At 39.3% G+C, this 21202-nt stretch overlaps 1 protein-coding gene across 18 annotated transcripts in view; it reads right to left on the reverse strand.

Annotated features, from left to right (window-relative positions):
- Nucleotides 1-2076: 2076 nt before the first annotated feature.
- The window catches only part of APBB2 (amyloid beta precursor protein binding family B member 2), a 184869-nt gene continuing 165743 nt past the window's right edge, over nucleotides 2077-21202 (reverse strand). For 16 of the 18 annotated variants that reach the window (XM_032108080.1, XM_032108082.1, XM_032108084.1 and 13 more), the window contains 6 exons: nucleotides 12344-12458; nucleotides 9769-9856; nucleotides 8602-8685; nucleotides 7995-8110; nucleotides 7044-7223; nucleotides 2077-6430 (listed from right to left, as the gene is read on the reverse strand). In XM_032108080.1, the coding sequence (XP_031963971.1) occupies nucleotides 6263-6430; nucleotides 7044-7223; nucleotides 7995-8110; nucleotides 8602-8685; nucleotides 9769-9856; nucleotides 12344-12458 (751 nt within the window). In that variant the 3' untranslated portion in view covers nucleotides 2077-6262. The remainder of the gene's footprint in view (nucleotides 6431-7043; nucleotides 7224-7994; nucleotides 8111-8601; nucleotides 8686-9768; nucleotides 9857-12343; nucleotides 12459-21202) is intronic. The other 2 variants (XM_032108083.1, XM_032108093.1) reach the window with 1 other exon arrangement.

The raw sequence follows: 21202 nt of genomic DNA on the forward strand, positions 1-21202 counted from the left end.
AACTTGGCTGTATGAACCTTCAGACTCTGCCCTCCCTTTGTAAAGAAGGTAAAGATTCCTGTGTATTAATCAATACTCTGACATTACAGTATATTTTTATGCAAGGATAATCTGGCCTTGGGAAAAGATATATTATGGGCTATTTATGTAGAAATATCCATGTTAGATAGTAACTTTTAATCCAATAATCACACTTTAATGTGAATGGAGCTCAGCTGCCTAAGGCTGATAGACTGGTGGGGGCAGTGAGGTCAAAAAACTACAGCCTCTAGCTACACACTTTAAAGTGACAAGTTAAATCATACACCCAACCCCCCACCATGATCTAAATCTGTACAAGTAATCAGTTTCAAATTGATGTTTTTAAAGTGAGATTGAATTTTTTGAAGTGGCTTTTTTTTTACAAATGCTAGATACCATTTTTGTGAGTTTCCACTTAGGACTGATGCATGGAAAATAAGCCTTGCAGAGTAAGCCTGTTAGCTCACTTTTATTTCTAAAACTAGATGTGAACTTTTGTACAGGAAAGTGGCCAAGTACATTAAAGCCCCTGCATAGACTTTCTAGTACTTGCTCTCTTGGTTTCTACTTAAGTGTTCATTGAAATATTATTAACTGTGAAAAATTGATAAAACATTCTCATGCTAAAAACACTGAATTGTCATCATAATGTCACATCAGACTGTCATGGTTCATAACTGCTTTTTATCAATTTCTTAACATAAACAGTTCTTAGTTGAAAAGAGCTGCTACTGTCAAAGTAACATTTTTATAAATGTTACCGCAAGTCAGCTGAATAATGACTGGACAAAAAGTAGTTGACTGTCTTTGGAAACAGCCGTGCTCCCTCTTGCTAGCAAAGACAAAATAAAATAACTGTAAAATATCTACGATTGTCTTATAATCTGAGGAGAGGATAAAGGGAGGCACAGAGATACTTTTAACAACAAATCTGATTTGTATTTGGAACTTGTGAAAATGAAATAGAGAGAGCACAGCAATATAGAAAGGCAAAGGTAGCTGTGGCCCAGAAGAGAAATTTTCCTCCAGGCAACCATTTCAGATACTTGGGAAGAGTGTTGCTAGGAGTAGACCAATGTAGTCTGGAACTTAACTGATTTGACATATGGGTCTGCATTGAGACCCACCCAGAGAAAACGTTATAACATCTCTATTTTTTCTTCACTCACATCAGTCAGTGTCACTGGATCAGCAGTACCTTTTAAAGAAAGGATGTAAATGATATTACACCAGCAGTGTAGACAGCTGGCTCTTGTTCATCAGATAAATATCCTTGCTTCACTGAATCAGTGAAAATTTCTTTTAGCATTTTAATCTGAGCCAGCTGTCCTACACAGACATCCCTCACCTTCTGCATATCCCTGTGAGCAATCCATGCTCCTTACCCCTTCCAGTGACATGGTGAATTCTGCTCTTACTTCTGAAGAAACTTGTAAGGATAGATTTAGATCTGTACACATGCCATGTGTAGAAGTGGAAAAAAAGAAATTCTTATTGTATTTCAAAACCATTTAGGAGGAGAAGAGATTCTGCATGTTGGACACTAAGGAGATTTTTTTTTTCCCAATATGGTTGTTAAATGCTTAAAATAAACTTAAGAGCTTCTGCAGTTAGAGAATGATTTTTTTTTTTTTTTAATTGAGATCTGTATCATTCATTATTAAAGTTAAAATTACTTGTAAAACAACATACACGTGTCTAATAACAGGATTTCTGGGCTACTTACATATAATATATGCCATGATGTCCCACAGCTGGCCTCATCTTGCTTTCAGAAATTTGCATTTTTGACACGGTATGGAGGTTAAACCAGTTAGAATCTTGATGTCTTACCAAGAATATCAGAGAGAGAGTATTTCAACTGCAGGTCAGCAGCTTGCTTTGTAGGCAGGGAACATCATATGGTGGCAACATCTGGGACTGACTTCAGATGGCTTGTAGGTAGATGCCTATAACACTCAATGACTTTTTACAGTAAAACTGTATCTTACGTAATTATTTTTCTGTAATCCAGTTGTCTATTTGTAATTTTCAACTAGAAACTGTTGATTCAGCTTTTCAGATACAAAAGTCTTTATTGTACTGCTATTGCCTCTAAACCACCAGTATGTTTTTCCCTTCCCTCAACCACCATTTTGAACAAAATAATTTCACAGTTTCATGGAGCAGTAACAGTTGAGACAATCACTTTATGCAGCTAAATTTATTCTCAGAACAGATTACACTTAAATGTGGAGAAGTGGTCAACAGCAGGGAAAATTGTCCTTTCCATTGTCAGTCAGGTACTTTTATGTAAGACTGGGCTCTGCTAATAAACAGTGGTGTGTTTCCTTGTTTCTTACTGCTGTTAAATCAAACCTGCATTGGCTGACGGGACAGCACACATTGTGGCAATGTGTTAATTAACATGCCCAAGAAAGGAGTAATGCATTCAGTGGTAATGCTGAAATGCTGAGCCCATACTGGCTCTTGAAATGAGAACATTCTCCCATGGGTGATGTACTAACACTTTTAGATTCCATGGTAAATGATCCATGAAATGCTTAATAAAATAAAGAAATGTAGAATTCTTAGTGACAGAGAACTGGTGTAAGCTATTAGATACTCCATAATTTTTGTTCCTCTGCCACTAAAGGGCATAATATTTCTGTAGGTACAGGTGACTCTGCACAGGAAGTATATCACTAAACCTCATTTTACTGTGAATGGATTCTATGCAATTCCTATGCTCTTTTTGTTATTCCCAGTTAACTGCCCTGTAGATAGCCTCCGTAGCCTTGCAACTCCCACATCTCCTTGCTCCCCTTTAAATGAAACAGTAAGTGGCTTAAATAAAACCTACAGCCAGCACTACAGATTTCAAAAGAAAGGCTTTTATCTATTAGTCATTGACTGTGAAGATAAATCTCCTTGCTTCAGCAAGGGAGTGTGTTAATGGCATGACTGACTGACACATGATACTTACTCTAACTTACTACTAGCATTGAAAAAAATGAAGATACTAGCTTTGCTTTACATGATTCTTCTACAGACTTCAATGAAAATGTGACTACAAATAATTACAAAGCCTGCCTTTTTTTAGGCAACCTATAGTATACAGAGTGGAGAATGTTACAAGAGCACATCCAATAAAGACAATACATAAACATAATAATGCAAGATATTTCAGTAAAAATAGAATAAATAAAAATATTTTAAGCTGTATTTAACAGGTTAAGTTAGAATATGGCATCAGACATACAAGGCATAGTGAACATGGCTGCCGGCCTACAGAATCACTAGGTATTATAAAAAATGCATAGATAACTGAAGGGTTGCTATAACATCAACTAGAACAGTTGCAGTTGCTCAAACACACACACACCCCATACATACTTTTTTGGCCATGGTAAAAAGAGTGTCTGAATATACTGTTAAACAAAAGATAATAGGCTTTGCAATATTAGGTTCTGATTCTACAAACACTTGGGTGCATATTAAATCGTTTGGATAATAAGGAGCTCTACTGAAGCAAAAAGGCCACATATAGTCCGATCATCAAGCACACTACTTAAATATTTGCAAAATCAACAGCATTTTGTTAACAGACATAAACCTCTTCAAACATACACTGGCTAGTGATGTACGGCTTTTCAAATACCCTTCCGTCTTCTCCTCAGCCCTGCCTGCAGTTGCACACATTGCTAATGAAAGCTAACCAGATGTTCCTAGCCTTGACAACACGGATGTAGAACCTTTACACTGCTGTTTGCTAAGTGTTGGTTTAGTTAAAGAGAGTCTGGATCTCTCTTGGGGAGAATCAGCGCTGTGCAGATGTAATTACAAAATTTAATTATACTGTTTAAAATTAATTCACTGTTGTACAACAGTTGCCAATCCGAAATCATGACATTGTCAGCTGGAACTTTAAAAAGACACTGTCAAAATATTTAATTTAAAATAAAATAAAATGTAAATCACTAGCACAATGATGAACAAGGAAACTTTTGTCTCTTAACTTCACAATCCTACCTAAGGGTATGGTGTTAGCCACCACAGTTTGAGAGCAGTCATCCCTGGAAATGCACGAGGCCAGGTTGGATGGGCAACTTCATCTAGCAAAAAGTGCCCCCCTGACAGGGGTTTGGAACTAGACGACCTTTAAGGTCTCTTCCAAACCAGACAGTTCTGTGATTCTCTGATAGGAAGTGAATTTGTATGCTGCTCCTAACAGAGGTGACTGGGATCAATATTGGAAACTATAGAAGCTATATGCAAGCTGCCATCCCCATGCTTTGTGATCTGGCTCCATGGTCAGTTAAACCACTGGTACTGCTAAAGGGGGTGGGTTTGTTTGCATCCCCTCCCCTCCAGCTCTCCCTGTCTACTCAGTATAAGCAGCTTCTCCAGCTGTACCAGTAATAGAGGTGCAAAGGAAGTGGCAAGAAGAGCGTGAGCCTTGAGAGGGGAATGAGTTGCTTCAGTGCCTGAGGTGCAGAATCGTGGTCATGAAGAGATCTGAGATCCAGAGAGGATCAGCTCTTCAGAGGGTATTGCAGAAAGCTAAATTTAATTACAATAGTTGCATAGCCAGCCTTTACCTGATACTTGCTCATACATCACGCTAAGTTTAGTAATGATGTTCCTGCATTTTTCAATGCAGAAATTTCTTGAATCATCATTCTTTTCCTGTTGTGTTCCTAAGTTACTTTGCCAGGTGTGGTCATTAATTTCTTCAAACAAGGAAATAAAAAAGAAAATAGTTTGTTTATAACAGTCTCTTGCATAGTAAAATAAAAAAAAGAGTTATTGTAACAAGAACTTTGTCAATGCTCCTTTATCATTGGAGTATGACAAGATTTGGAGACTTGGGAGACACTTAGAGTTTGGAACCTAGCTATAAATGGATGCAAAACATTTTTAACACTAGTTAAACATACTTAATGTTCCATTTCCAGAATTTGTACCAATCTGTAGGTCTAGACAGAAGATGACAAAGGGAGAGACTGAAGATGCATGACTGCATTTCAAAATTAGCCTGAAGTACAATTTCAAGGGCAAGGCTGGGCTGATTTGTGAGGGTCTTCAGGTGTGTAAAGAAAATCAATTAGATTAAGTCTTTGGAGCAAAAGCATTGAAATCCAATTGTACTAGCTCAGTGAAACACCATCCTGTTAAAAAACAACTCTCTTCTGATTTTGTTACAAGAGGGTTAAAAGTAAAATAAATTTCATGAAATTTTGTAAGTAACAAGAAATTTAATTGTTCTTCTTCTGGCCTGCTAAGTATTCAGCAACAAACTGAGGGGAAGGGAGAATTACGCAATCAGACACTGAACTGAACATTTCATCAAACACTTGTATAGAAAACGTATGGAATAGTTTAGTCTCTATAAAAGTTGTAAGACAATAAAATCACTAACTACTTTCTTATTCCTGATTGGTTTGAGCCCTCCGTGAAACAAACAGTATTTTTGATGAATTAATGATAAATTTAGGAGAATAAATTTAACAGCCAGTAGTTGAATTTGTATATTTAAAGCTGAAAAGCTTCAGTGGATCATCCTGCAACTCAATTACTGAAAACACTTCTGGATTTTTCATCATTGGTTTGGTTTTAAACACAATTCTTCTGTAAGACCATAATGTGTAACCAGAAGATGACATAATGACACTACGATTCAAAAGCATGTCAGGAAGATGTTAAAGCAGTTGCTAGACCAATGCTGACAAACAATTCAAAACTAACAGGTGTAATTCTGTAAAAAATAAAACTTGGTATTTAATCTACAGTAATTCAGTGGTAGCTAATACTTGGTACCTATTCCAGTGTTGAAAACAGAGCAAAGTGCTGTAGGATTTAGGATTGGTTTGTGACAAATCCAGCTCAAGAAGGTGAAACTTTTAACTCAGGCATCATTCACTCCAAGGACTTTAGCATGAGTTCACTGGGAGGGATGTGGCCATATTCTTTTTTCGGTGAGTTTACGTAATGTTCATGTATTTACAATCAAACAGACCTTCCATTGCCCATGATGTAACTCACTGACAGCAAAAAAATTATTCATGCTTCTTTTCGTATCACACGATGGTGGCAAGAATGAGAGAACATGCTTGTCTAACATTGTTTTGATAGGGGTAAATTCTCTGAAGAGAAAGCATCAGCAACTGAAATGGAAGGTCAGACATCGTCCATTCATTTTCCGTAGTGTGGCTCCTGTTATCTTCAGTCAAACGTTAGGAGAATCTTCTCTCTTACGCAGCTATGGCATCTCAGTGACCGGACGTTTCTGTTTCAAAGTGTCAATGAGAGACAAGACTCCTCTTTTTACGTTAGTGGTAACTCTTCTGGTCACTGAGTCTGCAGGAGGTGGGGGCGGCCGAACTTTCTGTGAAGGAGGTCTGGCTACTAAGCACTTCTGATACCGTAACTGCAACAAAACAAAGCCATTCTGCAGTCATTACTGGATCAAATAACTTCACAGACCATTTAAAATACACTTTTAGCATTTTCTCATTAAATACAGTCAAACCTCTGTTTTGGCTGTGACAAAAAGCTCGGCTGAAGTAAATGGGAAATTGGTCTGTCAATGTTTGGGCAAAAACTGTCCATTAGCACACAACAGATATTAAATCATATAAATACCCATTTGAAAACTGAAAAGTAAGTTTTCTGGGTTCAGCTACTCTAGAACAAGGGTTATATTCACTGTATTGCCACTGGATTTCATAACACAACTCCAAGAAAAATGTTTTTCTGGCATCAGATAACTTGTTTAGTGAAAGAAAAGATTTCTAATTTACATAGATTGTTGCAGAGGTTAGGAGAGAAAATTATTAAAGGGGCATTGTTCACTAAGCTGGCACTTTAAACATTAAAATGTTTGGATTTTAATTGATTAAATATATCATAATATCAATTCCTATTTTTATCTTTCTTTTCTCTGCCTTGAAATTAATATAACTGCAAATTTGAAAAAAACAATTTATGGAGGCGGTGAAAATCTTAAGTGCTATTAGATGCCTTTGAAGAAGCTCACTTACCATACAAGCAGCCTGAACAGCTTCTGATACATTGCCTGCATTTGGTTCACACCAAAAAACATGGCACTCAAAATGCTGGTTTCCCGTGTCCATAATGAAGGCGAACGTGTGGATGTCTTTGCCTACTCCCATGAAGGACAGGAACCGCACACGACACTCCACCATGACTTCCTCTTCATTCTGGTCACAAATCAAAGGATTGATCATTACTACTGGATACTCTGTGGAACTTTCAATTTCGATTCAATGGGAGGATATACTGCTACAGTATTGTAACTCCTTCTTATCTAGCTACATAAACCAAGCGTGCCCAAGCCTGGGCTGGATCTCCTCTTCTAGGCTGTCACCAGAAAACCGAGGCTTTGAGCATTACTGCAAAATTTTAAAATGTTGTACATTTTAAAAGCTGCTTGTTTTGTGAAGAAACAAAACAACATGGCTATAATGACCCCAAAACATACTCCCCTATCATTGGTATGTTATAGAGATGTTGGTTTAGTAGCTCATAGAAAGACATATATAAAAGACTGCATTAGTAAGTTTAACTGTATTAAACTCTATGGAAAATGCTCTACATTTTCTTCTGTAACACAGACTTTTATATTACTCTTGGCTTCTGTACCAAGAATAAGGCAAATGCAGTTTGGAATTTAGGATTGCTACTTCGGGTTTAACCTACATTTTAGGCTCAAAATTCCTGGAAAGTAAAACACTGAATTTGAATATCTAATGAATACTTAAAATAATTTATTTCTGAGAAGATGCTTGGAATGATAAAGAAAACTGAAGCTGAAATGAGCAGTAAGAGCCTCTGCAGACTCTGGAAAGAAATAAAATGCAAAATAAGCAAATGAATTTTAGTTTACATTAACCCTACTAGCATTTCCGTGTTCCTGGTTTTCAACACTCATACTATGTTAACTGTGTTTAAAACAGCACAGTCTGCCTTACTCTTTCATTGATGACTGTGACAGTAGCATCAGCAACATTCATGGTAACTGGCATCCAGTCATCTTTGCTAGAGGAAGCCATTAGACTTTCAATGGCATTGTTCAGAGTATCCATTCCTAAAACAGAATAAAATGCAATAGTGAAAAATAATATATGTAAACAATAACAGATTTTTTTATCTTCACACATAGTATAGAAAACAGATTGTTTTGGATGTCTTATTAAAATTAATTTGATAATGGAAGAAAGTATTGTGAAGTTGTATTTCTCCATCTGAAAAACCAAAACAGATGCCTCTGGCATATAAAAAAAACCAGGATAGCATCTTGTTTAGTTTTTGTACTGTTTCAGTTCTTTAGGGCCCTTCTCATTAGTAGCAGAGCTCATATTCAGAGAAAGCTGAAAGAAACTTCACCTTCTGGGCAGCTCCCAGAATACTGTTTGCAAAACACATGTTCATATGATGCCCTGAATATTAGATGTCTTCATGCTTGATTCATATGACTGAAACAGAAGAGTTGCTACCCTTCAAAAATCATGCACTGGCAGTTGACAAACCATTAGAATTTAAGCAAGGTACTTTGGAATTCACTTAAGTGTTACATACCTACAGGTTTAGCTACAGGTAGCATGCCCAGGTACTGGACGTGGAACTTCTGTACCAGTTCTGTCTTTGGTGTTGGGAAATCTACTGCATGGGAACAAAAGTCAATTTCTGTTAATCAGCATTCACAGCAGGAAAAAACACTTTTATTTAATCAATAACAAGAACTGTTTATCCATTAATTGTACTCTGATGCTATTGCATTGATTAAAATAAATTTTTACTCCTTCTAACAAGAACAAGCCTCAATAATTTCTAAAGGAATTTTTGGTCTATGCTAAGAATAAAATCACATTATATGGCTGGCATATTAAAATGCAGAAAATACAGATGAATGGGTCTTTGAGATATACAGACCTAAGTTTCACTGCAATAACTATGTAAAATCTGGAATCTGCTTTTAATCCTTGCTAGTATGTTAAACAGTCTCCAAGTAATCAATACTACTGCCTGAACAGTACACATTACACAGACCATTGCACAAGCTGATGTATGGATTAGGAGTAAGACATTCAGTACAACCTGGTGGATCTAGAAGTGTATAATTTGCTGTAAAGCTAACACAAAGTGTATTTGTTCTCCTGAAATCCTTTCAAAACAGCAACTACTAAGATATGACTAATAATGGCACGCAAAGGCAACTTCCTTCTACCATGCAGTAGAGTGTGCAAAAGGCTCTTCAGCTGGGTGACAACCTGCTTGCACCCTTGCTGAAATAGAAGTTGCTGAAATAGATGCTGAAACCTAGGAGGAATTCTCCTATGGCTTTTCTGAATCCGAGTTATTAACTGGAGTATATTCTGGTTTTAAGGAAGATCTGGCCAACTGGTGCAGTCTCAAGTCAGGAGGTATTTTGATTTGAAAAAGACAATATTCTGAGTAGCCACAAATAAGTAAGACTGTGTTTGCAACACTTGCATTTCAAAATAAAAGAGGAAATGGACAAGTTGACATAACTGAGCAGGAGTCCATAACTGTCAATATAACCAAGAAAAATACTTAAAGTGAAACAGGAACAGATTACCACCAGTCAGATACACTAATTAAAAGGCAGGATTACACTCCTGACTTCTCCCCCCAATATGCTCAGTTTTGGTCAAAAGCTGCATCAGAAACAAAACTTATCTGAAATAGCACCATCCTGAGGATACTAGCTGTAACACACAGTACCTTGCAGAGGAACATCAAGGGTGACATTTGTCCTATCTTGCAATGAGCTGCAAGCCATAGCTTTAGCATTCTTCCGTTCAGCCATAATCTGAAGAAGACAGTGATAATACAGCATTTAAAAAAAAATATATAGTACAGCAGCAACTATAAATTTACCCCTATTATAACCCTAGCTTCTGAAATCTGAAATAAGTCAGAAGGTACATGACTAAGCAGGTTATTCTTTTAACAACTTTAATTTTACTCCACTTCATTCACCATTCCTTAAATACATAAAGAACCTAGGTGGTGTCCAAGCCTAGATGAAAGAGAGGTTGAGGAGGAAAAAAACTAGTCATTTTTATCAAGAGCAAAATTATAGTGAGGAGTAATAGAGCAAGAAACATAAATATTTAACACACAGAGAAGAAGGTGTTCATTATGCATGTTCCTCTCTGAACTATCTTCTGCTGTGTAAACTTTTTTCCTCCATTTTTATGTTTATTCTGGAATTAGAAATCCTGTGCAAAATACAACATATCCTTCCCTCAAAATGTGTAGTACTAGCAAAAGAGGAAAAAAGCCCCACTTGTAAATAAACATTTTGGATGGCTATTCACTACAAATATATGACTGAGAAAGGATCCAGGGAAGCTAACAGAGGTTTTCCAAAGCTCGTATATAAACCATAGGTATCTGCTTCTTTATGTTATGACTGTTCATTGTAATTAAGCTATAAAGATAACTGGTGTTACAGCAGATGACACTTGGTCTGAAAAGGCTTCTAGCAAATTTCTCTCCTCTGCCCTCCTCCTTTTTTTTTTTAGGTTTTATATTCTGAAAGTATTTTCTGTTGCAGGGACATATGGGAATATTCCTGCCCTCTGATGAAAAATTATACACAGTAGCTTAAGAAGAAACCCTGACTCAGTAAAGAGGTACAGCATGTGAACACAAGCCAAGTGTTTTCCTGGATCAGGATTACATCTATTGCTGAATTAACTGTGTTACTGTTAGCTATGGTTTTAAATGCCTAGTTGTTCTCTTATCCAAAATTAGTGTCAGAAGTTTCATGTCATAGTTACTTATGTGACAGCTCTACTCCCTTTCTGATATTCCTGTGTAAAGCTACCATGGCATTTACTTGATGTTGACCTTACAGGATAAAAGCAGCAGTGGTAGGGCCTGTGTAGCATGTTTTTCCCTGCTAGGCTTGCTGGAAACATCTGTGTGAGTTGGGGAGTTGGAGGATAACTGGGAAGAACGTAACAGGTCTCCAGTCAGCCACTGCTGCAGTGCTGATGTTAAAATTCACCAAGCACAGCCTGCAGCTCCTTGACCAACCTGAGCAGCTCCCCGAGTGCTGCCACTGGCACTCCCTCTGGCACCCAAACCTGGACAAACCTGCCAGGCTTTGCACAGTTGATGGGCTACCTTCTGCCTCAGGCATAACTGTGGTGCCCAGAGGGTTACAGTATGCACCCTGTGTAAAGACTCAACCTTGCTTGCATGAAACACCACAAAAAAGTTCAGTACCATGTCTTCAGTGTTGCAAAACCAAAAAATTTTTAGCCTATGCAACTGGCTACAGAGGAGGGTTTGGCATCACTGATTCCATTCACTAACATGAAGACAAAATGTAAAAAGCAAATGACAGTCATACAGCAGAATTTTAAAACCTGAAGGTTTTCTAACTAGCATTTCTAGAAGAGCTGTGACTCATGACGAGACAAGTTACACAGGGATAACTGATAATGTTATTCATCCCCACAGCCCACGTTTTCCATGATGCAAACTAACATGCTTTAAGGAAAACCAAAAAGAGCAACATGATATTTTTAAAAAGGGGCAGTCTCAAATCCACCACATCTCAACAAAAAATAAAAGAAGAGTTTCAAGTAGATTAGTTTTAACTTCCTCTTTGTAAAGCACTTCAATCAGATTGCCCTCTGTAAAGGATGTGCTGCATTGTTGCTGATGCATGAAATGACTGTACAGAGGACACTCATAACTGATCATCCAAGAAAACCAAAATTAATAGCCAGAGAATGGTGTCAAATCTGTAAGGTAGAATGACCGAAAAGAACACTCCCCCCCAGTATTATGGACAACACTATCAGAGCAGGAACATATCCTCTAGTATACATAACTAGAGTACCTTAAACCCCTTTTCCCCCATGATTTTTTAAATACAGTTAGCAACTATTTTCCTCTGTGTCCTGCAGGATAGTACCATTGAATAACACCATTCAAACAAGGTCTGATTCATTTATGGAGTTTAACATCATTGTTTATAATTAATTGAACCTCTGTGTTCTCTTTCCATTTTGAACCTGCAGCTTCTTTATTATTCAGGAAAGCCTTTGGTCTCTATACACACTTGTCGAATCAAAAGCACATATCATCCTCCTCAAATCTAAATGCCCACTCTCCCATAATTCCCATCCATTTGTGTTCTTTTCCTCACAAATTCTCTGTGCTGTTTCTCATTGCCAGTTATATAAACTAAACTAACACTGCATACAACCACTGATTACATGTATAAGGCTTAGGGACCTCTGAACAGACAAACGCAGCTGATTTTAAATCCACTTGCCTTTGAGCAGATTTCGTGTAAACTTGTAGCAATGGCTTTTGCAGGTGTGTCACATCGAAACACATGACATTTCAGAATTCTTGTGTCTTTGTCTCTTGCCACGTAAGCAAAGTCTCTGTGTAAACAAGACAAAGGGACACATTAGAAACATACAGAACAAATTTGATGACATTAGAATCAGCCTCAACTCTCAAAAACACATGCCTTCAACAGAGCAGGTCTACAAATGTAATAAACTGCTTACCCATGAAACATGTATCTAAAGTTTCGTGCTTAATCTGTATAATTCAAAAGCTCATTTTGGTTTCCTAACCGTCCAGCTTACTCAAGTTACAACCCATAATTCCAAATGCAATTGTAAATAAACAGCAAAATTTACTCAAATATGTTATTGAAGATGAAGTAGGGAGAGAATTACATATTAAGACAGAAAACATATGCAGCTCTCAACTGCTAAAAAAAATCCAAGAAACAGCACACAAGAGTGTAGTCAGAGAAAAATTGTATTTCGAAGGACTGTATAAAGTGTTTAAAATATGCGGATAGTAATTAGAGATCTGGTTGCATAAGGGAGATGTGAACCTGCTGAGCTTTGCTTGCACTAATTGCCCTAAATTTCTGACCTTATTTTTTCAAAAGTTAAATAAAGCTGCCCTACAAAAGAGGTTTTTGCACTGTACTGGCTAGTCACCGCAGCACAGTAAAGCTTTCTAGCATGGATGAAGGAAATGCCACGACCAGGTTTATTTGTTCTCAGGCTGCTTAAGAGCTGGAGCTCTTCTGAAACAGTCAAAGTGATACATACTGAGCCAGGAACAAGCCTGGATTTGCCCAGTTGCCATCCTTACTGTACAAGACTCTATGTTCACTGGTCTTGCACGTCTGCTTTTTCATGTCCTCCAAGCAACTACAGCTCATTCCTACTTTGTCACCCTCTTGCTACCTTCCGATTTCTCTGGGACTTTGCTCCAGCCTCTCTTACACCTGAAGTCTCTTTTCAGTACCTTTCTGCTTTGCACATAAATAATTACCAGCAAGACTAAGTGGTGAAGAGATAGGAGAGCTATTCCTAAGCCACTGGCCTAGTATAAACTAAAGTATTTCTGTATATAAAAGCCTGTCAATATTCCAAGCAGTGTTTAATGTAGCATGGATGGCCAATTTTTAAATTCATTTTAAATGCCCCGTGAATTGAAGAATTTTATACTGAAGCTCTCCAGGGAGAATCAGAGACTGTGGCAGACAGATTGCTGGCCTTCCTGCTCTGTGTGAGATGTGGACACTGCCCTGCAGTTAAGTACTGTACCTGTATCTAACTGAACAGCAGATTTTGTTCTTCATGAGCCCTTGCAATATAAGGGCTGCTCATTAACAGGAACAGGTGGTTGCTCCATCTAAGTGCTTTTCAACCTGAAGCTTGATGAATAATATTTAAAAAAACCCAAGCCACACAAAATTATCAGGGGATGAGATCTGAAAGCAATTCCACATGACAGAACCATGCAGAAACACAGTGAAGCTGGAGGCCCCTCTCCATTTCGCTGCATTCCAACCTGCAATGGCATACACTAGGGCACAGCAGGGACAGGAGGCAGTGGGGCAGCATGTGGAATGTGCTACCACCTGAACCCTTCCTGCATGGGGAACGCAGCTCTCGGTGGCTGCAGCACTGCCCTGCCAGCATGTAACACACAGGCATCCTGGGGAGGGACAGTGTTTTACCCACCTGATCATGACCTGCAGGAAAAATCACAAAGCAATAATCCAGGAAGGTGCTGTCTATTACACAAGATGCCCCAAGGTTTCCTAGCTCCAGCCTGACCCCAAGTCCCTCGGCCACAAGAGCCTTTTGGCATGTTGTTCCCTTTTTCTGCACTGCAAGATCACAGACATGTTGAGTTTCAGCTGGAGTCTTGCCCCTGGAAAAAGACTGACACTTTTGGCTCATCTGGACATGTGCCAAGCCTTGCTTTAGAATGGTTTCCTCCTCGCTTAATGCTTCAAAAGCAAGCTGAAGACTCCTAGTTGGACTCCAAGAGAAGAGGGTATGGATCACCTGTAGCCTATAAAAAATTAGCAGCTGCAGGGAAAAAAAATGAAACAAGGTGCCACATAAAAAAACCTTTGAGACTTTCGCCTTTTGACATAAACTTTCAACATTACTGAAATGCAGGGCAGGTCTCTGGAAATGCTCAGGCTCACAAAGTCCCACATTTAATATCCTGAGCTCTGACAAGACCTAGACTAGTTTGAGAGCTATAGGTGAGGAATTTCCAAAAATCCTAAGCATTTCAGGTTTTGTTTTCCATGTTCTTGGCTTTAGCTGCAATCTTTTAAATGTCCTAAGTTACTGACTTCACGTTTTTGAGTCCAAATACCGTTCCCTGCAAGTACTTTAACTGCAATACAGAAACATAATTCACTTAACAGACATGGATTTTCTACCATAACTACAATAAGACTTCCCCCCACTTTACATACAAGAAAAGCTTGCTGGCAGTGACCATCACTGGCAGGTAGCAAAGACAGCATAAAAAAACAGAGTGCTGTGCACACTTTATTACTGGATCAAGGTCCATTCTTTCAGAAGGCAGAAAGTAGCTGAAACCTGTGTTTGCATTAACTTAAAATAAAATTGAAAGTCATCTATGTGACCATTACATGGTTATTTACTACCATTTGCAAGCAGTTACCTCAAAGCAATACTATTCCTTCGAGGACTTGAAAACAGGTGATTTATGCATTCCTTTACAAAATGATCCCAGGAAGAGCATCCTGTGTTGTTTTGCCAAGCTGCTTGCACTGCACAGAAATCTGTTTGAATAAACAGAAATCTGCACGTCCTGAGGAGGCTGTCCAAATCCAGGATTTCCAATTATAAGGCCAGCACTCTGGAGGAGTTGCACACAGCCAGAAGATAACCTGTCCCTTCTGTTAGCCATACAGCTATCTGTTAGAACCTTATTTTACTGTCAGTAAAAGCTAAGATGGGACAAAGCCATCAAAGCAAGTTATTACGGCCTGGAGGACATAACACATTGCCAGCAAAATCCATTTGTAACAGCCCAAGAAATTGTGGTCCAACCTTTGATGAGTAGCTCTGGCAATGCCCTGGCACACCAAGACTTCCTCAATGAACTACATTGCTTTGCTGTGGGAAGCCACATCAGGCAGGGCATCTCCACTGTGCTGCCAAGTTCCTGATACATGGAACAACCCCTGAGGCCACAGTAAATCTCACCTTGCAGAGAGTGTATCTGAGATCCAAGCTCAACTGCAAGGGTTTTCAGCCTTATGGGAATCTGTAAGGTAGAACTAAATGTGTTTAGTCAGCACGTTATCTCCCAGTGGAAGTAGGACTCAAAGGACTGTGGAGATAAAAATAAGTCAAAAAATTAAAACTCTATTAAACTTAAGACTGAATTCTGTCATGACCAAAGATTTTGGCTGTAAAGGAACACAACTTATAATTATGCCCCATAAGTGGGAAACATCTTTGATAGAAGTATTTTCAGCAGCATTTTAAGGGCAGAGAGTTCGACTGGGGATGGCCTGCTGAATCTTGAGCTTTTCTCTCAAGTCTCAATTTACTTTTCTGAACAAAGAGAGCAATGTGGAGGGCAACACTGACAGTAAGGAGCTTGCCCACTTTTCAGCAAGAACATTTCTCTGTTCTTGGAAGGTTAATGACAGCCAAATGAATGAGCCACTGTGCAGGGCCCAGCTCAGTAACCACTCTGAAAGGTAAGACCTGTGGCAAGGGCAGGGAGGAGTCTGATGAGTGTTATGGATGCAGTATCTGTAGTTGGACACTGCAGGTGAAAAGGAGACTCATCTGCCACTTTAGTCCTGCCGAAGAAGGGCCTGCAACCCAGTGGTCCCTGCAAGAGAAGGATGACAACAGTCCTGGTAAGACAGATGTGCTCTGCACTTGCCAAAGAGCAGATGACAGCCACAAAAATGTTACTCAAGATGCAATGTATTGATTTTCTGATGGAGCTGGTAGCAGCCCTACATATAGGCTACCTAAGGACTGCTGCAGGACTGCAGGACTTTTCTTTTTTTAAAATTATTTGAGTATAAAGAGATGGGAGGATTTAAAAGAAAGATCATCTAGTCCAGTGCTCCCACAGTGAGCAGGGAGATCTTCAGCTAGAACAGGTTGCTCAAAGTCCCATCTAACCTGACCTTGAATGTTTCCATGGATGGGACATCCATCACCTCTCTGGGAATCCTGTTCCAGCATTCCACCACTTCATCATAAAAAATTCCTTCCTTATATCTAGTGTGAATTGACCCTCTTTTAGTTTAAAACCATTATCCCTTGTCGTATCACAACATGCCCTGCTAAAAAAAACCCCAGAACACCCCAAGACTCATTATTGAGGCCGTCCATCAGAGGACTGGCCACGATCCACAGTGTTGCATCAGGCAGTGTAAAACTCCCTCCCCGGGGGAGGTACCTGGGCATTCCCACCTGAACCTGAATGTATATTAACCCATTGAATTTTTTGTTTTGGGGGGTACCTCCACCCCTGATGGATCAAGACTGTGACCATCACGTTGACCAATGAATACCAAAATTGCAGTTTTGTTGCTGGATCTATGGGTGGTGGTATCTTTACTCTCCATCTTCTCTTCTCTCTTCCTTATATATTTTCTTAAGTGATATTTTCATACTTTTGTTTAAACACTGGTAATTCAGTGTCATTTCACTCTCATCTGCTCCAAGTGATCTATTAACAAGAACCTCAGTTACCCTGCCTTCAGGGGTGGAGTTGTAACACCAAGAGACCTCTTCTCCAGGCTGGACAAACCCAGCTTTCTCAGCCTGTCTTCACAGCAGAGATGCTCCACTCCTCTGATCATCTTCATGGCCCTCTTCTGGACCCTATCCCACAGGTCCATGTCTTTCCTGTGCTGAGGACTCCAGAGCTGGACACTGCACTCTAGGTGGGGTCTCACAAGTCTAGAGCAGAGAGGGACACTCACCTCACTCACTTGATGGCCATGTTTCTTTTGATGCAGCCCACAACATGCTTGGCTTTCTGGGCTGGGCTGCAAGTCCACATTGCTCTCCATTCACCAGCACCTCCAAGTCCTTGGCAGGGCTCCTTAATCCCTTCATTCCCCAGCCTGTATTGATACTGGAGTTCTCGTTGAAGAAACAATGATGCCCCACTGTATGCAGCAAAGGCTCCAGGGTGTGGCCTGGCAAGCCCCTGAGGCTGTGAGGAAAGTCTCATCTTTGTTCTGTGAAATGCCACGCACATTTAGTCACTTGTAGAAGTTCCAGAAATGCCATTTTCTGCCCACAGGGTTGTTGGTGGGTGCTGGGAAGGAGCTGCCAGGACCACCTGGCCCACGCCTCAGTTCCACAAGTGCTGCATGTAAGGCTTGTGTCGAGCCTCTCCAGCACTCGGTCCTGCAGCTTCTGTAAATATTTCTGCTTGTAATGGTATGCAGTCATAAACAAGGCTGTATAGCACAATTACAGAAGAAAATGATACACCAGCCAGTACATCAGTTTCAAGTACTGAGAGCTAATAAAACCCTCGTGGTGGTGTTGCAGACTCACACACCAGTGTTTCACTTTAAGCACCTGAACAGCTTGAACAAAGTAAATCAGCTAATTACATTCATGGATTGTGAATATACATAAACCTTTAGATGATCAGGGCCTGTATCTACTGAGACAAAGTATGAAATGTGAATTCTTCTAAACCTGTGGTACCACATCACACTCAACCCTGCCAGCACCATCTGTTTTCAAATCATCAATCAAAACTAGCACAAAAACCATCCTTCCCCCTTCTGGCAGTGCACAGACAGTATCACTGATATCATTAATTCATGGAAGTCACCTAGATGCCCGTGTGCTTGCACCAGTGGCCCTACATGGCAGCCCAGCAGCCAAGACCTGGAGATGGGGGTACTGGCTGGTAGCAGCTGGCTCCTCCACTGCCAGTGGGAGCCTTGCAGCCTTGCTTCAGGCGTTTCTAGGCATTTGGAAAATGGAGCTCCACGGTTCCTCTTGGACAAGAAAGGTATGGCTTTCTGAGGATTTCAGAGTATCTGCTTCCTACAGCAACAATAAAACATAGGAAAAGTTGTGTTTCCCTACACAGGACCACAATGGAACAGCTTCTTTTTTGTCCAAAGCCTTGAATCCCAAGTAAGCCAGAAGACCAGTCTCTGATTCTTCTTCCACTTCAGATCCCTTCTGAGTCGCTTCATCTATAAACCTTCATTTGACTGCAGCTCACTTGAAGCTGATTAACATTTAAGTGAGATTTATGTGCAACAGGCCCCTGGGATAATGAAGAAGTGCTGAGCAACGTGTTTGCAATAGAAATTTATGGAAAAGGCCAAATGCCTCCTCTTACCACTCCCCTATCTTTACATTCTGCTGGGAAAACAAGTGAAAAAAGAAATTTAAAAGCCATTACAAAGGCCATGGCTGGATAGAGAGCTAACACAGGGTTAACACATCTCATCCAGCTGGATGAATCTCTGTCTCCATGGAGTGTGTGTGCACATGAAATCTGTGGGATCTGAATGACAGCTCTGGGTAAAATTTCATTCCATGTCAGTGGAGAGAGCAGCAAGGTGTTTAGTAGGAGAATGATGTTGCAAAAAAAGCTGTGTACTCCTGAAACTTTGTAACACAAGTGCAACACTTCTGTCGATACAGGATTATGGAGAAGGGGTTCTGCATAGAAAGTAATTTAAAATTTTTTTTAATCATTTGCACATGTACTACATCATCCATTAATAATTTTCCAGTTATAGGAACTGGATATAAATCAGTATTCTGGACAGAAGCTAGAAAAACAGAAAAATAGATAAGAAGTATTTTGTGCAAGAGTGGGTAAGACTGGTTCTGCTGAACAGTTAAAAATTTAGTAGTAATTTATTTTGAAAGAATACAGGACTAGAGAAAGACATTTAAAAAAGCAATTTTGAGAGTTGAAAAGACAATGTAAGGTGCTAAGTAGAAGGGAATTTAATTTTTATTTGCTCTTTTACTCTCTTTAATTGGCAAATGTCTACAGTCATTGACTAAACCTTAGATAGTCATACCTATTTAACACCTGGCTAAGCATCACTTAGCTGCTCAACCTTGGATGAATATAATCACATTAAAAGCAATTTATGCTAATGCTGTCCTGTTTGAGTAGCAGTTATAACCATTTGCCACTATTAGGCTAAAGTCCTAGGAGGCATCCCAATTAAGTACAGCTTAAGAGAGTCACACATCCTTCATTACCTTCTCATTATAAACTTATTTCTTCAAAGAACTGTAGAAAAATGTAGAAGTGCATTAATCCCTTTTTTTGGTTTTTTTGGTTAAAAACCCCTAATATCCTAGCCCTAAAGTATGAAATGAAATTTTTTACTATTCTCAATAAAATTAAATTGCTGCTATTTAAAACACCTACATTAAAATGATACACATGCAGGAAAATGTACATTTCTTTACAGATTTATGTATTACAAATTGTAACAAGAATCCTTGAACCAGAAAATTATATTCTCTTGGTTTGTCTTAAAATTGATTGAAATTCATCCAGAATAGCCTACAGAAGATGATTTCTCTGTACTGGTGTATAGACTTCTGTGACTGCAGGGCCACAGAACAGATATGTCAGGCTGTGGAGAAACCATCTCCCGAGTCTATAACTTTCAGACTTCACATTGCTTTCCTACAAACAGCTGACCAGAGACTTACGAAAGCAGGAAACAAGAAGGGGAGAGCAACCACTACAGCAGAGCACGTCAGAGGCACCTGGCAGGAGGTTGCCATTCACTGTCAACACTTGAATGTCCATGGGGACAGAGGAGGAGAAAAGCAAGAGAAGGGAGAGGAGGCACATGATAAAAGCAGGTAAATATAATGCCATCAAGACCATCCTTGGGTGGGGTTTTTCCATGACACAGATATTCTAGCATCATGAATGATACTAGAAGAAGAGAAGATAAGGTGCAAGAAACCCTGCAGTAATATGTATGTTAGAAATTACAGATCCTCCGGATTAACATTTCAGGCTTTTAATCCAGACTTCTTATTCACATAGAGAAAAGGAGAATGGCGTATAGCTGAAATAATGTTTGTGACTCTGTTCAGGTCACTTGTCTTTTTATTATGGTCACACCAAGGAACTAGCAAAGTTAGGGAGAAAAATCCAAAGGTAAGAAAACGATAACTAGATGAAACAAGCAACATTCACAAATGCTGCAAAATCTTTTTGTAAAAGATTTACTGAGGACCTTTCAACTATTAGATACCGAGTGAAACCACTGCTTCCCTTCCACACGTTCCAAATGAAACTCACAGCCCCTTCTCCAGGTAACTATGCACCCAACATTTTGGAATCAAATCCCAGATGAGAAGGAAGGAAAATAACTACTCCCAAGAGTCTTCTCCTTCCCATTTCTCTCATACCGTAACCACATCCACCATTCTCTCATCAGTGATGAGAGCTGGAAGAGATGTGGGGGAGAAAGAATTTTCCCTGTGTTTCTGACAGTTGCGAGAAATCCTAAACACACATGAAAGCCTTCCGATTTTTCAGCACTCCAAGAACTTCAACTCAAAGAGCTCCTCCACCTCTTTAGCCGCTCTCCTGCTACAACCCAGAATGGTACACTTGGCCACCAAGACATTACCCTGGTGATGAATTTTGGATCCAAGTAGTTAAAATGCCCTCCCCAAGAAGAGATTTTTTGGAGACTTTTCTTATTTCAGTTTTTACACAGTTTGAAAATGGATTTCCTTGCAGCAAAACATCTATTCTGCATTTTAATAAATTCTCCTCAAATGGTCTGGCATTGACAGAGTGTAGCTTGTTTTTCTAA

The sequence above is a fragment of the Corvus moneduloides genome, chromosome 5 (genome assembly GCF_009650955.1).
Source record: "Corvus moneduloides isolate bCorMon1 chromosome 5, bCorMon1.pri, whole genome shotgun sequence".
Classification (NCBI taxonomy): Eukaryota; Metazoa; Chordata; class Aves; order Passeriformes; family Corvidae; genus Corvus; species Corvus moneduloides.